General features: G+C 46.9%; 1 protein-coding gene across 5 annotated transcripts; it reads left to right on the top strand.

The window, feature by feature from the left end:
- The first annotated feature begins 503 nt into the window (after positions 1 to 503).
- On the top strand, positions 504 to 15,274 carry GTPBP8 (GTP binding protein 8 (putative)). Of its 5 annotated transcripts, none has more exons than XM_053306311.1 (7): positions 504 to 569; positions 4,260 to 4,871; positions 5,301 to 5,399; positions 7,106 to 7,236; positions 8,347 to 8,446; positions 14,711 to 14,829; positions 14,940 to 15,274. In XM_053306311.1, exons 2-7 carry the CDS (start codon positions 4,536 to 4,538, stop codon positions 15,016 to 15,018), a joined length of 864 nt encoding a protein of 287 aa, XP_053162286.1. In that variant the 5' UTR covers positions 504 to 569; positions 4,260 to 4,535; the 3' UTR covers positions 15,019 to 15,274. The 5 variants fall into 5 exon arrangements, with proteins under 5 accessions (XP_053162286.1, XP_053162287.1, XP_053162284.1 ...); XM_053306312.1 differs by having other exon boundaries at positions 512 to 569; positions 4,430 to 4,871; XM_053306309.1 differs by lacking the exon at positions 504 to 569 and adding an exon at positions 1,597 to 2,106.
- Positions 15,275 to 15,374: the final 100 nt, after the last annotated feature.

Genomic DNA, 15,374 nt, shown 5'->3' with positions numbered 1-15,374 from the left:
CTGAAGCAGACTTTGCCTCCTTGATGCTGGTGTGGATATTTTTGTCTGCTCAGCTCTTGTGTACCCCTGCGGCTGCAGTTCGACTGTTGTTTAGTCTCTGATAATATGTTTGTATCTTTATTGCCACCTAGTGGTGAATCCAAGGGGTCATAGTTGTCTTCATGTGCTTGCTTACAGGTGCAAAGTAAACTGTGACATACTTCAAAAGAACCAACTGTGGATGTCAAGAATCATGCAGGCTTTAAAATTGCCAGAACGCTTTACAATGAAGAAATCAACTCTGCCATATTCTTGTACAGCAGTTGCTTAAAAGCAAGCTATTGCCTCCATTCCAATGTCTAGTATGAATAACTGGAGGCTCATCATCATCATACATAATTCTCATAGCCAGCCACCAGCCATGCATAGGGATGTGGCAAGTCTATGCTTGCCGGCGAGGGAGGCAACTGATTGGCTGGCCGCCGGTTGGCTGCTGTAGGCAGTGAGGAGAGGCAGGCGAGGCGTCCACGCGGCCACGTTGGTCTGGCGGCGGGCCCGGCCACGGAGGCGGGGAGATGGCGGCTGCGGCGGTGGGTCTAGCCACGGGGGCGGGGAGATGGCAGCTGCGGCAGTGGGCCTGGCTGCGGTGGTGGGGAGATGGCAGCGGTGAGGGTGGGCCCAGCCGCGGCCGTGGGGAGATGGTGGCGGTGGGGGCGGGCCGGCCACAGAGAGGAGGCAGCAGCGGGCCGGCCACCAGGGTGAGGAGGCAGCAGGAGAAGGGGAGGGGATGGGCCATCTTGAAAGCTGTCCAGAAACGGGGCGGGGGGAGCGGGACGGGCGTGTGTCAGAGAGGCCCGGGGGAAGAGGGCGCAGAGGCTCCAGGTCTGCTAGTTAGACTTAATTATCTTAGCCAGCCACCAGCCATGCGTAGGGATGTGGCAAGGTTATGCGTTCTGGCAAGGGAGGCACCTGATTGGATGGGCGCCGGTTGGCTGTTGTTGGCGGAGAGGAGAGGCAGGCAAGGCGGCGACGGGCTGGCCACGTTGGGGTGGTGGTGGGCCTGGCCGCGGGGGCGCGGAAATGGTGTCTGCGGCGGCTGGCCCGGCAGCTGTGGCAGGGAGATGGTGGCGGAGATGGTGGCTGCAGCGGCAGGGAGATGGCGGGGGGAGATGGAGGCTGCAGCAGCGAGGAGGCAGCAGTGGGCCGGCCGCCAGGGTGAGGAGGTGGCGGGAGAAGGGGAGGGGACGGGCCGGCTTGAAAGCCGGCCAGAAACGGGGCGAGGGGAGCGGGCTGGGCAGGCAGGCGTCAGAGACACCGGGGAAGAGGGCGCAGACGTTCTGCTAATAAATCCATAATCCTGTAAATCAGGCTTGTTCAACATTGGCCCCTCTGGGCTGCTTTTGGACTACAACTCCCATAATCCTCAACTACAGTGGCCAATTGCCAGGGATTATGGGAGTTGTAGACCACCCTCTGCAGGAGGGCAGAAGTTGAGCAGCCCTGCCATAAATAGATTGCGTGCATTTTAAATGAAAGGAGGCTGTGTACAGAGAGTTCACATGCGCCGAATCATCACATGTTGGCATTTAAACCGTCATGCCTAGTTCGAATGACCGCCCCGCAAATGCAGAAGCAAAGAACAGAGTCCATGCCATGCTCCCCTCCAACTCCACTTTACTTCTTGCGAGTGATAAACGTGTTGAATTTTAACTTGTGTTGTTCAGTGTGGCGCTCGCTAATGAATGGGTTGCTGTCCCTCGGGAGGGAAGGGGAGCACTGAGGGAGAGCCCTGCGTCGTTGTACCCACATTGCGGGCAGCGGGGAGGGCGACAGCTGCTCCTGCGAGTCCGCCGCTCTTCCCTGTCTAGGATCCCCCGCTTCCCCCGCGGGACTTCTGCCCAGGAAGTAGGCGAGTCCACTGCTCTGGCTTCCGGGTTAAAGAGAAAAGTTCGGATCTTGCTTGAGGGCGCTGCTGAGTCTCCACCGGGGGTGGGGAAGCGTGCCTTTTCAGGCACTGCTTTCCGTTTAGGTTGCACTTTTGCAGCGCCCGCCCGCCCGCCGGCACTTACTCAAAGGAAACCCCTGTGGAACTCAGCGTGAATTTGCTTCCGAGTACGCATGTATACGGTGGGTTTTCTCAAGCCTCCTTCTGCGTGCTTCCACGACCTTTCCCCACACGTGTTACCTGCTACCTCCCTCAGCATATTATCGAAGAGCCTGCTACCTGCTCTCCCGCAGTTTTTCTTAAGGCAGGTTTTGCATATACCTGGGTGTGTGCACCGCGGCTAGTACAATGGTTAGGGCCAGAACTGGCTTCAATTCCCCATTCAGCCCTGAAACTTACTGGGTGACCTTGGCCCAGGCACTCTCAGCCCAACCTACCTGGCAGGGTTGTTGTGAGAACAAAATGGGAGGAAAGAGAACCATGTGGGCTGTTCTGAATTCTTTGGAGAAAGGCAAGATAGAAGTGTAATGAATAAAATTAAAAACGTTTCTTTGTTTGGCCCTTGTTATGGTTTACAGCAAAACGTAACAAAATGTAGTTTCCTGGTTGGCAGACACTGAATGAATGTTAGCAATCTCACATAAGATTGGTGGGCCTTTTGGGATAGTGGTGTAGTTGACTAGAGAGTTAGTTTGGGATGTGGGGATTGGGGGGGGTGCAGAAAGTGGTTTATGAATAAAATTAAAAACGTGTTCTACTGTGTGTCAGCCCCATTGCTTGTTAAAAAGCAATCCAAATGAGCTACAAGCTCCTGACTAAAACCTCTGTTGGTAATTTGTTTAATTCATTTTTTTATTATTACATTTTTATATTGCCAGGTTTGTTTGTTTGACCCTCATGATGGTTTACTGCAAAATGCAACAAAATGTAGTTTTCCTGGCTGGCTGGCAGGCACTGAATGAATGTTAGCAATCTCACATAAGATTGGTAGGCATTTTGGGATAGCGATGTAGTTGACTGAAGAGTTAGTTTGGGATGTGGGGATTAGGGATGTGCAGAAGTGGTTTGAATCAAACCTGGTTCAATTCAGACCAGCCCAGTTCAACCAGTTCAAGCTCGAAACAGGCTGGCCCCCCCAAAAGAGGGGCTGGACAAAGTTTGAGCTTAGTTAGACCAGTTCAGGATACTTGTTAAGGGGAACTAAAAGGGGTTGAGAAGGGGGGGGGCAGGTGGAAAGTCACCTTGGGTGCAGTGGCTCCTCGGTGGCAGTGGTGGCGGGCAGAGTGGCAGCTCCTCTAGGCCCTGCCAGCTTGCGCTCCTTTAGGCCCCCTCTGGCACCCCACCCCCCGCCACAATCAGTGGGGTCCTGGCTTGCATGCACAGAGGCTGTTTGTGTGACCTCTGCAGAGTCTACACATGCACAGAGGCCTAAACCAGGCCACTGTTGGCCTGTGCTGATTGCGGGGGAGCACCGGTAGGGCCTAGAGGAACCACCACCACCAAGGTGCAGCCGCTCTTCTCAACCCCTTTTAGTTCTTAGGGACCCCCCCCCCCCATTGCTTGTAAAGGGGAATTCTCACCCCTTTAAAAGCATCCCAAACTGGTTTGAGAGCACGAACTGAACTGCCTGCCGGATCGAATGAAACGGTTCGCAGACTGGCAGTTTGGTTCAAATACTGTTCAAATTTGAACCGAATCGCTCAGAAAGGTTCCATGCACACCCCTAGTGGGTATGGGGCCATAGCTCAGTTGTAGAGCATCTGCTTCTTATACAGAAGGTCCCAGGTTCATTCCCTGGTATCTCTAGGTAGGGCTGGGGGAGACACCTGCTTGAAACCTTGGAGAGCCACTGCCAGTCAATGTAAACAATACTGAGCTAGGTCGACCAATGATCTGACTCAGTATAAGGCAGCTTCCAGTGTTCCTATGAAGGCTCACAATTCTGTTTAGCTAGGAAGCTCACCTGCATGCCTTTGGGCAAGTCCTTGTCTTGCAGCCTAACCTACTCTAGTCTACAAAGAGGGTGGTGTCAGGACAACAGTATGATCCTGTGCATGTTCCTCTAAAGCAGCCTCATAGAGCTCAAGGAGGCTTACTGCGTAGTAAGCATGCCTTAGTATTGCAGCCTAAAACACTACTTACTCTTGAGTTCCTTGGATGAGTGGGATATGAAAGAAGGAAACATAACACACTTTTCAGCATCTGAAAGGGCTAAGCGTTTAGGACTGGTTGAAAATTGATGTACTCACTTGTTTGTGGATTTTCTTTCTGGAGTGGGGGGGAGTCCTTCAGTTTTATCCACTCTTCTGATAATTAATTTACTGTTTCTAAATAGGTTGTGTCTTGTTGTCTCGAATTTTATGCCCAGCCCCACTTTAATGTTCTATCTGACATCCATACCAAAGTGGTGATAAAGTGCATTAATACCATGGGAGATGAATCTGTGATTGCTTGTCCTGCTAGCTGCTACAGGAACCCTCACCCCACTTTCTTCTCTTTGATCAGCCCTCTTTTTTTGGAAACCTGGAGCTAAAGTTCTTTAAAATACATGACAGTGCTGAAGTTAGCTGATGAAGGATTGTGCACAGCTGTTTAAAGTCCATGGGTGACAATGGCCCAGTTACCAAAAGCAAGAAGGTTTCTGATGATTAGCTGCCTGCTGCAGAGACACTTTGCAACCAGAAGCAAAACTCCTACCAAATATGCTTCATTTTCTGAAGTTCTGCAGTTACAGGAAAAACAGTTCACTGAGATCTCCTTTCCTCTCCAAGATCTGGCCAGATACCTAGCTCCTAATGTGGACAGATCGTGCTTTCAGATTTTTACTCCTAGCCATGATGATATTTACAGAGCAGAGATGTTTTTTGTTCCATCACGTGAACATGCTATTGATTATTTTACTTCTGCCATTCGGATGGATCATACCCCACAATCATCACTGCCTGAGGTGAGGTCAGTGGCTTTATTCTTAAGAAGTAATTCTCTTGTGATTGGGTATTCATGTGGAAAGATGATGTAGTATAACCAAAATTACGTTACTTGAAATGTAGGGGTGAGTGGAGAAAGTTACTAAGTGCACACAGAGATGTGGGTTTTTTTGAAAACTGAATTTGAAAATGTTCAGAAATTTTTCCCCAATACAAATTTTCCTTCATTTGCATACAATTTGCTTTTAAAATCTCAGAAAATGTAGCTATGCTAATTTGAGGGCCTGTGCCCCCTCAAAGACAGGGGAGGTACAAAAAAACCGTTTAAAGGTTCACTTTTAAAGTGAGCATGCATACAGTAATTCCCATAATGTATATAAAGAAATCAACATGAATGTCTGAATAGGGCTGTAAAAGTGCAATGATTTAAATTGAACTTCTTCCCCCAGGTTTGCTTTTTAGGAAAAAGCAACGTAGGAAAATCCTCCTTAATCAAAGCCTTGTTTTCACTGGCACCTGATGTTGAAGTCAGAGTTTCAAAAATTCCAGTAAGTGGCATTTGGGGAAGTATTACATTAATTTTGGAAATCCAGTTTAATTGTTGAACTAAAAGCTGTTCTGTGTAACATATTGTTTTTATTCTGTGTGACATATTCTTCAGTCAAAAAGGTTTCTATCACATGGAGAGAATTCAGCTTGGAGGGAAAGGATTGGGAAGAAAATTCACTATAGCTGATGAAGATTATGAGGGCTGGGGGGAAAAAAAGGACTTAATATGAGTTCAACCAAATAAGCACATAGAACAAAGAAGAACTCACCATGATATAGTGGTCTGAGAAGTTATGATTTAAAAGTATGCATGAGTCTTAAAAGGCTTCTAGGTAGTAGGAGTGTAAAACATCTCTCTGAACACCAGAACATAAAGAATTAATATAAAGAAAGTATTTAATATGATATCAATAAAAACATCATATAAAAGGTAATGAATATCCATATCAAAAACATAGGTTCAGAAGAAATACTGATTGCGTGAACATTCAAAATAAACCTCACTACTGAAGTCTCCAAAGTGAGTACACCAAGAATACTATGACTTGCAGTTCAGCCCTCCATAGGATGTTCTAAGTTTCTGAATATCTAATACAGATGGGTGAAAAGTCCAATCAACTCTGAATGATGTAAAAGTACAAATGTAAAATCCTGTGGGATGGTGGAGTCAACTGTAGGTCACAGAAGAGAAGTATCCTTCCGTATCCAATATAGCCATGCACGTTTTGGCCTCCACAGGGCCTTCTTCAGTATAGGATATTCAGAAACTTAGAAGTGCCTGATGTGATAATGGGCTGGAAGAGGGAGAACAAACTGAGGCTGAATCCAAGTAAGATGGAGGTACTCATTGTGGGAGGTCGAGACTTAGGAAGTGGTTTAGATCTGGGAGTATGTACTCCCAGTACGTAGTCTGGTAGTACTTCTGGACCCAAACCTCTCCCCAATTTCTCAGGTTGAGGCAGTGGTCTCAATCTGATAGTGCCTTCTATCAGCTTCGGCTAATTCGCCAGCTACGTCCATTTCTGGAGATAAACAACCTTAAAACAGTAGTGCAAGTGCTGGTAACATCCAAGCCTGACTACTGCAATGCGCTCTACGTTGGGCTGCCTTTGTATGTCATTCGGAAACTGTAGTTGGTACAGAATGCAGCAGCCAGGTTGGTCTCTGGGGTTGCCTAAAGAGATCATATTACACCCATTTTAAAAGAACTATACTGGCTGCCAATAGGTTTCTGGGTATAATGCAAAGTGCTGCTGGTTATTACCTATAAAGCCCTAAACAGCTTGGGTCCGAGTTTTTTAAGAGAGTGCCTTCTTCATCAACCCCACCGCCTGTTAAGATAATCTGGGGAGGTCTGGTTGCGGTTCCCAGCAGTTCGGTGGTGGCAACTTGAACCTGGGACTTTTCTAGAGTTGCCCCGGGACTTTGGAATGCTCTTCCTAATGAAATAAGAGTTTCCCCTTCTCTGAATGTTTTTAAGAAGGACCTAAAAACATAACTGTTTAGTTGGGTTTTTTAGTTTATAGTTTTAAAGCTTTGGTTTTAGAGTTTTTATTGTATTTTAAACTGTTTTAATTATGTTAATATTTTAATGGTTTTCTATTGTGAACTGCCCAGGGACTTTTTTGTATGGGGAGTATACAAATGTACTTACTAAATAAATAAATAACCCGAATAAGACAAACATCTCTCAATTCTTCTCCAGGGTCACACGAAGAAAATGAATTTCTTCAAAGTGGGAAAATTACTTACGTTAGTAGATATGCCAGGCTATGGCTACAGAGCACCCAAAGATTTTGCAGAGATGGTGGAGCCATATTTAAATCAACGTCAGAAGTAAGAGAACTCTTAGAATATAGCAGTACAATTGCAATTTCATCTTAACTTGATGATGTAGGTGAGCGAAACAAAATTGTCATTTTATAATGTTATCAGTAGGAAAGTATGGTAGGTAACATGATACCATATTTTGATACATCTACTTAATCTTTGACTAGACGCAGTACTTTACAAATAATCTTGCACCATTCCGTATAGCAGGACTGCACAACATCAGCCCTCCAACTCCCATCATCCCTGACTATTGGCTGGGGATGTAGTCCAGCAACTGCTGATTGGGCTGAAGTTGTGCAGACCTGCCTTACAGGCAGTGGTGCTCTTTGGACTGGACTTCTGGGCGGAGGTCCAGTCCCCCACAGGCCTGGAGGGGCCTCCAAATGCTGAGCTGCCTACTAATTTTAAGGTGGATTTAAGGATTGTCCATGCAAAATGTGGTATCTCTCCAAGTCAGTGAGAAGTATCTTATTGAGCCTCTCCCCACTGCAAAAAAATAAAATAAAAATAAAGTGGGTTTGTCCCCCAGCTTTCCCTGAGAATATTCTGGTGTAAAAAATAGTGCATTGCAGCTTATCTGGTGGGGGCAGGGGGCAAAATGCCTATAGGTCCAGGCTCCAAAATTACCTAGATGCACCTCTGCTTGCAGGATGAATTGGAGTCCTATCCATCTGGCTCTATCCATTTCCAGCACAGCATCCCTCCAGTGGCTGTTGCTGGTGTTTATCTTATGTTTCTTTTTTAGATTGTGAGACCTTTGGGGACAGGGAACCACTGTGTGTGTGTGTGCACGCGCATTATAGATATATAAACTGCTTTGGGAACTTTTGTTGAAAAGTGGTATATAAATATTCATCCTATATCATATTCCTTGCAAATGACTAGACTGCCCCAGAGTGAACTCACTCATCCTATAGTATCTTGGTAATCTGAATCATCCTGTCAAATCAGAAAAGGGATTTTACCACAGATTGGGTAGAAATATGGGCTCTTGGCTACATTTAAGATTTGTAAATGGAGAATACACATTTAAATTTTCAGGTAACTGCAATTGGTCCCCCCCTCCCCCCATTACTGCTAAGCATTATGGTGAGCTGTGTTTACTTTCTCTAGCTTGAAACGGACATTCTTGTTGGTGGATGGCCTAGAGGGAATTCAGGAAGAGGACAAGATTGCTGTAGATATGTTGGAAGAATTTGGGGTCCCCTATGTTGTGAGTTATCTTTCTTTAAAAATAAAGGTTGTTGAAGTGCAGTGTATTGAACTGGTTAGACTCCAAGGCATGCATATATATATATATATATATATATATATATATATATATATATATATATGGATTAGTTGTTATTCTTCCACATTTTTGTCTTAACATTTCAATAGGAGATTTAAACTCTTGTACAGTATTCTGTTTTTGCTAATATTACATTAGAATGGGTATGAAGAATTACTTGCAGATGTATATCTTATTTCCGGCTTCTAGAAGACTTTAAAATACTGTGAGGAAGCACCAACAATAGCACAGCCAAGATTTTCAGAAGTTGTTAACGTGTTAAGTGTGCACTTGGGAGAAATACACACTGGATATGTAATTCTATTAATGACAAGTAAATATACTATATCATAGGTTTGCTGCTGTCATCTCCCAAAGTTTTACAGTATAGTACACTTATTCTGGTAGTACCCTGGATGTCTCAGTTCAGACATAATACAAAATTTAGTGCAGACATAATACAAAACTTTGGTTTGTTTAGCAAAACTGTGGTTTCATGTAATGTCTGAATCAGAGCCTGCCAACAAATTTTGTTTGTCTGAGGTCAGCAAACCAGGATCTAAATCCTTGGGTTGATGCTGGTTTGCAAACCACAGTTTGTGCTAAGTGTGGCTCTCCATATATCTGAATTCATAGATTTTTGAAAAACCAGAGTTAGGACTGTTGCTCCACCTCAAGAGGTTGCTGCATAATGGAGACAGGAGTAACTGATGAAGCTGAGTCCTGAACAGATGGGAAACAGACAATGGATTGTAAAACATTGTTTCCCTATATAAATGGAAGATCTGTGGGTTCTGTTATGGCTTCACTTTCCCCCCTGAACCCAGTAACTGATTTAGAGGGTCCACTGGCATGACCCAGTTAGGTTGTTCCCCTCCCCAACATGTTCCATTTGAGACCTCAGACTTTTTTGAAGGAGGGCATTCTTAACAGAATTAAATGCTGTATTCTCCCTCAGTTCGGAGGAGTGCATCCAAGGATGGGCTATGCCCTCCTACTAGGAGTGTGCACAGACTGGTCCGGGGCCATACAAAAGGCCTCCGGACCGGTCCAGAATTTGGCCGGTTCGGTGGGATGTGTGTGTCTTTAAGGGGGGGGGAATAGCACTCCCCCCCTCGCTGCTCTTCCCCCTCCGGTGCTGGACTTTCTTAAAACGTTCTTGGGGCGGCAGAGTTCCTCCCTGCCGCCCCTGCCCCCGTTGTTAAAGTTAGCAAGCCGAAAAAGCTGGAGCCACGCATGTGCCCTTTGCGACACACTTGTTGTTGCCGCTGGCGCACGCGCACCACATACGTCATTGTGGCGTATGCGGCGCCGGCGGCAGCGACGAGCATGCACCACAAAGGGCGCATGCGTGGCTCCAGCTTTTTCGGCTTGCTAACTTTAAAGACGACGGGGGCAGAGGCGGCAGGGAGGAACTCTGCCGTCCCAAGAAAGTTTTAAGAAAGTCCAGCGCTGGAGGGGGAAGAGCAGTGGGGGGGTGGGGTAAGTGCTATCTCCCCCTTAAAGACACACTCCCCCCAGTGCCGGACCACACCTCCGTGGTTCCGTGCACTTCCCTACCTCCCAGTGCTAAGAGACAGGACCAATCAGGAGAAGACACATTGAGCCTAGTGGGAGAGATCGCCCTCTCAGATTCCAGTCTTTGCCCTGTCTTGCTCGGAGCAGGAGCTGTATTTCTTTATACTCAGTGGTGCTTGTTGTAAGCCTAAGAGTCCGTCTCCTTCCTGGCCATTTTTCCCTTTGTCTATCTCAGCCGTGAGCTAGGGAGGGGAGATGGTGGATGCTGCCTGTGCTACAGGTTGCTTCTACCGCGCACCGCCGCTATCATGGCTGCATGGGCTGGCAATATGGAAAGGGAGGTGTCTCCCTCTCTTTCCGAGGACACGGTAGCCGCCTCTGCGTTTGATGAGGCATGGGCTCGGGCAGTAGTGTCCGCTTCTGCCACCCAAACAGAATGCCCGGCGGGGGATCGATCACTCCACAAGGCTCACAAAGTGGCAGGGAAAGCCGTGGGCAAAAGCATTCTGCCCAAGAAGTGGCCCCGCCTCAGTGTTGGCCAGGCAGAGCAGCCTCAAGCCCCAGAGGGTGGCGGTGCTGCTGTTTCCCCCCCGGCTGAGCCCTTGCAAAAGTCTTCTCTGCTGGCCTCAGTGAGCCCTGGGACCCAAAGGTCGGTGCCTGCCGGGGAGGGCCCTGGGAAAATGGATTCTTGCGGCCAGTCCAGCATGAGTGTAGCCACTGCGGTGGGGAAGTGGAGAAGGAGGTCCCTGAGCGCCTGCAGGCCGTATTCAGGCACATTGTGGTGGAGGAGTTGGGCAAATTGCTCCCGCCAGATGTTCCCACCAATGGCGCCGAGGGCCCTGTGCCTCCAACAGGGCCTGTACAGGGGTGTAGTGCACCTAGGGGGCGCTCTAAGAGCAAAAATAAAAAGTCAAGGTCTCATGCCAGGCACTCTTCCAGTGGGTCAGGCCGGGATTCTCCCCCCTCTCATGCCCCTATGCGACAGCTGCCTAGCTTTGGAATGCGCTTCCTAATGAAATTAGAGTTTCCCTTTCTCTGAATGTTCTTAAGAAGGGTAAGTCGGGCACAGGTGGACCAAGTGGAGTGGTCTCTGAACTCTCAGACGTTCAGCCACATTGTGGAGAGGTTTAGAATGCCAGTCATGGATCTGTTCGCCTCTCCAATAATTGCAAAACTTCCATGTTTCATGTCCTGTTTTCGATATCAGGGTGCAGAGGACTTAAACGCCCTCACGGCAGTTTGGCCAAGGGGACTAGTTTACACCTTCCCCCAACGGTGGTCATTCCACAAACTGTCCGCTGGGCTTGCGCACTACATGCAGACATAATTCTGATAGCTCCCGACTGGCCTCATCGCCCTTGGTTTTCCGATCTGCTAGAGATGTCAGTGGATCCTCCCATGAGCTTGGGGGCAGACCCTCTTCTCTGTCAGGGGCCAGTCTTTCACACAGAACTGGGGTGGATGAATCTGTTCGCCTGGAGGTTGAGCAGGGATCTTTGATTCAGGATGGGTATCCTCAGGGAGTGTTGGATACTATGCTGGCCTCTCGTAGGCCTCCTACCAAGAGAATTTATCAGGCCACCTGGATGGTTTTTGTTCAGTGGTGTAAGTCTCAGGCTCTTCTTCCCTTAAGGCCTCTGTGGCTGATGTGTTGGCCTTCAGTCTGGTCTCAAGAGGGGGCTATGCCCCAGTACTCTGAAACATCAGGTTGCTGCTATAGCTTCAGTCCTGCACACGGTGGGGATCCATAGTCTTGCCTCTCATCCCCATGTTAAAAGTTTTCTTAAGGGTACGGTTAATATCTGTTCTCCTACAGTCCACCGGTTCCCTACATGGGATCTCAATGTGGTTCTCACGGCGTTAACAAAGGATTCCTTCGAACCACTCAGATCTGTTTCCTTGAGGTTTTTATTTTGTTCTTCGTCACTGTAACTTCAGCGAGTAGGGTGTCCGAATTGGGAGCCCTTTCTTTGCGTAAGGAGCTCTGTCCCCCCCGCCCCATTATGTGCTTCTAAGGACCGATCCCACCTTTGTTCCAAAGGGGAACTCCCTTTTTCATAGAGCCCAGGATCTTATGTTGCCTTCGTTTTGCCCTCATCCTGCATCTTCGAAGGAGAGGACATGCATTCCTTGGACTTGTGCAGGGCAATTAGAATTTATTTGAAACGTACCAAGGCCTTCCACTGTTCTGAGTCATTTTTTGTTTCATTTCGCAACTGTACCTTGGGACAGAAGGTGTCAAATTCCACCTTATCTAGGTGGATTTGCCAGTGTATTAATTTGGCCTATACATCTCAAGGTCAGGTTCCTTCTGTAGGAGTCCTGGCCCATTCTACCAGGAGCACGGCAACCTCGGCTGCCTTTTCCACCCTAGCGCCCTTGGCTGACATCTGCAGGGCGGCGACCTGGTCGTCCATATCTACCTATTTATTAAGCACTATAAGATCCATACCTTGGTGTCTGCTGATGCTTTGTTTGGGTGTAGAGTGCTGCAGCAGGTAGTGCCTTCTTAGGACCAGCCTCCTCTCCCACCCGGGAGGTTTCAGGGGCTCTGGTAGGTCACATCCTTGGATACACTCCTCCGAACTGAGAGAGAATATGTTGGCACTTACCTGAAAGGTCATTCTCCTTGGGAGGATGGAGTGTATCCACCCCGCCTGCGTTCGTCTGGTCATTTTTTTCTGTTACTCTGTTCTGTTGGGCAGTTTCCTTTCAAGGTGGTCCGTCTCCCTCGTGTTTTTGTGCTAGTGATAAGGCATATTCCTAGGGGTCTTTCCTTCCCCCTCAGTCTGCTACTGGCAGTTCGTTGGTTCTGGTGGTTTTTCGACCTTGTTTTCTATGTTGAGATTGAATCTGTTTGCACCTGAGCGTTCTTATTTTCAGGGCTTTGAATCCTGGAGTCTGAGGGGGTGATACCTCCCACTAGGCTCAATGTGTCTTCTTCTGATTGGCACTGTCTCTGAACAGTGGGAAGTGTTGTGAACTACACCTGGTTTCATACTCTGTACATGCTCAGAGGGAAAGTCACATCATACACAAACTGAATTGGTTCTCGGAGATGGTGACCATGTAGGATCTGGGTGCACAAACAGAGATAGAGACACACTCAGAAAGTTCAATGGGCTTTATTATAAAAAGTTGCTCATCAGGATAAAATAATCCACATTAAAAACATGTTTCCGATTCAAGGTGTAGTGTAATGTGCCTAACTAACATATGTGTGTGCAGTCAGTAATTACAGATATCTAATAATCTAACAAATCCTAAATAAAAACACTTAGAGAGAAGCAGAGAAGGAAGGGAGGTTAGGAAGGGGGTAGCAGTGATTAGTAGGAAGGAGGGAAGAGGGATCCAAGGCTTGTGAAGGCAGCATATTACCAGGATCAGAGGCTTGAGAATGATGGATCTTTCAGCTGAAAGAGAGAGGCTGTAGCTGGGAACAGCAACTTGGGAGCAGTGGTCTGGCTTCTGGTGGTCAAGCAGACAGTTTGCTCAGAGCGAGGCAGAGAGTGAAGGTACCATGGCTGGCGAAGTCCTGACTTCTTACTGTGCAGCAGAAGCCACAAACAGACAGTCCCTTCTCCCATGGAAAGAGTTCCTGCCTCTAGCCCTGCGGCTTGGGCAGCAAACTCTTGGATTACTCATGAGCAGACCTTGCTTGTAGGTACATGATTGCATGTAGGCAAAAGACTGCTGCTCTCTGTCCAGTAAGCCTCATTCTTTATAGTTGTATCTTCCTTTGATCTCCCATCATCTTTCCTGGGTCCCAAAAGGTGACAACTTGCTGTTACCTTCTGGATAATGTCTTTTTAATTATTCAGGCAGTCCAGGGAGATCTTAATCCCATCTTCTGTTAGCTGCTATCTTGGGGAGGGGACCAAAGCAAATCTGCATTCTGAGCTGCAAATGGGCCTCTTCTCTTGTCCCCAGATTTGGGCCTGGTCCCAGAAGGTGTTAGTAAAAGGACTAAATCTACAGGTGTTCTAGGGTGGAATTTCTATAGACAGCAACTGAGTAATCCCCTTTGGGCATAGCAGAGCAATCATTGACAAGGATTAGCATAGACTTCTTGCAACAGGAAAGGGGAGATCAGCCCCTGGCCTCTTCCACAGACATTATCTGATAGTGAGTTACATTTTAGCATATTGATTAGCTCAGGCCTAGCCCTTGTGTTTCTGTGAGTGCCCATTTCACAATACAATGCTGGGTTGCTTCCTCTTTCACAGAGCAGTACACGAGGCAGTCCTGAGATCTGGGTTTCAGTTCACCTTGAGTTCAGGCATTTAATTGAACTCTTATAAAATGGAATCAGACACAGGCCTGGGTTCCATATAATTCTGGGTTGGTGGCTCTGGGTTTAATGTTGGGGTCAGGGGAGTGTCCCCAACAGAAGGCATAACCCATCCTTGGATACACTCCATCCTCCTGAGGAGAATGACCTTTCAGGTAAGGCCAACGTATAATTTTATTTCCTACAAAAAATCTCCATCAGCATGTAAGTAGAATTGGCAAACCTTGGCAGAGATTAGATGACAGGATGTGTTCCAGAGGAGACAGGAATCTGAAACACATCAACAGTGTCAACATACTAAACATATTTTATTTGCATGTTAGTTTTTTAATATGTATTTATAAAGCAGTCAAAGCTTCTTTAAAAGCTGCTCTGAAAGATCATCTGCTTTTTTGCAGATTGTACTAACAAAGATTGACAAAGCACCCAAAGCCGTGATGGCCAGAAATGTGCTACAGATTTCCAATTTCATAGAGAAGAATACACAAGGGTGTTTTCCTCAAATCTTCCCAGTCAGGTAAAACTTTTTTAAAAAATCTTACTCAAGCAGAGGCAAAAAGGGGCAGAATGGAATAATTATGTTCTCTTTATACTCACACAGAATATTTATCTATCTTGTTTCTACAGTTCGTTGCATTATTCTGGAATCCATGTGCTGAGATGCTTTGTTGCAAATGTTACTGGATGTTTTCACTTATCCACTTGATAGCATATCGTCACGACTCATCATCATGTTGTATGTTCTTTCTCTAAAAGATACGCGATATACTGCTCTGCAGATTTCAAAGGCTTCTTAAAAATAATTTGTGTAAAATAAATTTCACTTCACGTAGCTTCAACTGGAACATTATTGTTCAGGGTACTTCTTTGCTGTGTCTTACTTTATTGAATCTGAGATGTAAAAGCAAAGTATCTTCTTTCTAGCCTAGTCTATTAGGTAAATAAACTTATATGAAACCCTAGGTTGTATCTCATGGGTGTGAATCTATTGTTAGCTTAACTTTGGCCACTCACTGATGCGCAATTGGACTCAGCAGTTGGTAGGGTTGCCATCTTTTCAGC

The sequence above is a fragment of the Hemicordylus capensis genome, chromosome 3, assembly GCF_027244095.1.
Source record: "Hemicordylus capensis ecotype Gifberg chromosome 3, rHemCap1.1.pri, whole genome shotgun sequence".
In the NCBI taxonomy this organism is placed as follows: domain Eukaryota; kingdom Metazoa; phylum Chordata; class Lepidosauria; order Squamata; family Cordylidae; genus Hemicordylus; species Hemicordylus capensis.
The sequence above is the reverse complement of the archived record's forward strand: the minus strand, read 5'-3'. Positions and strand labels throughout refer to the sequence as shown.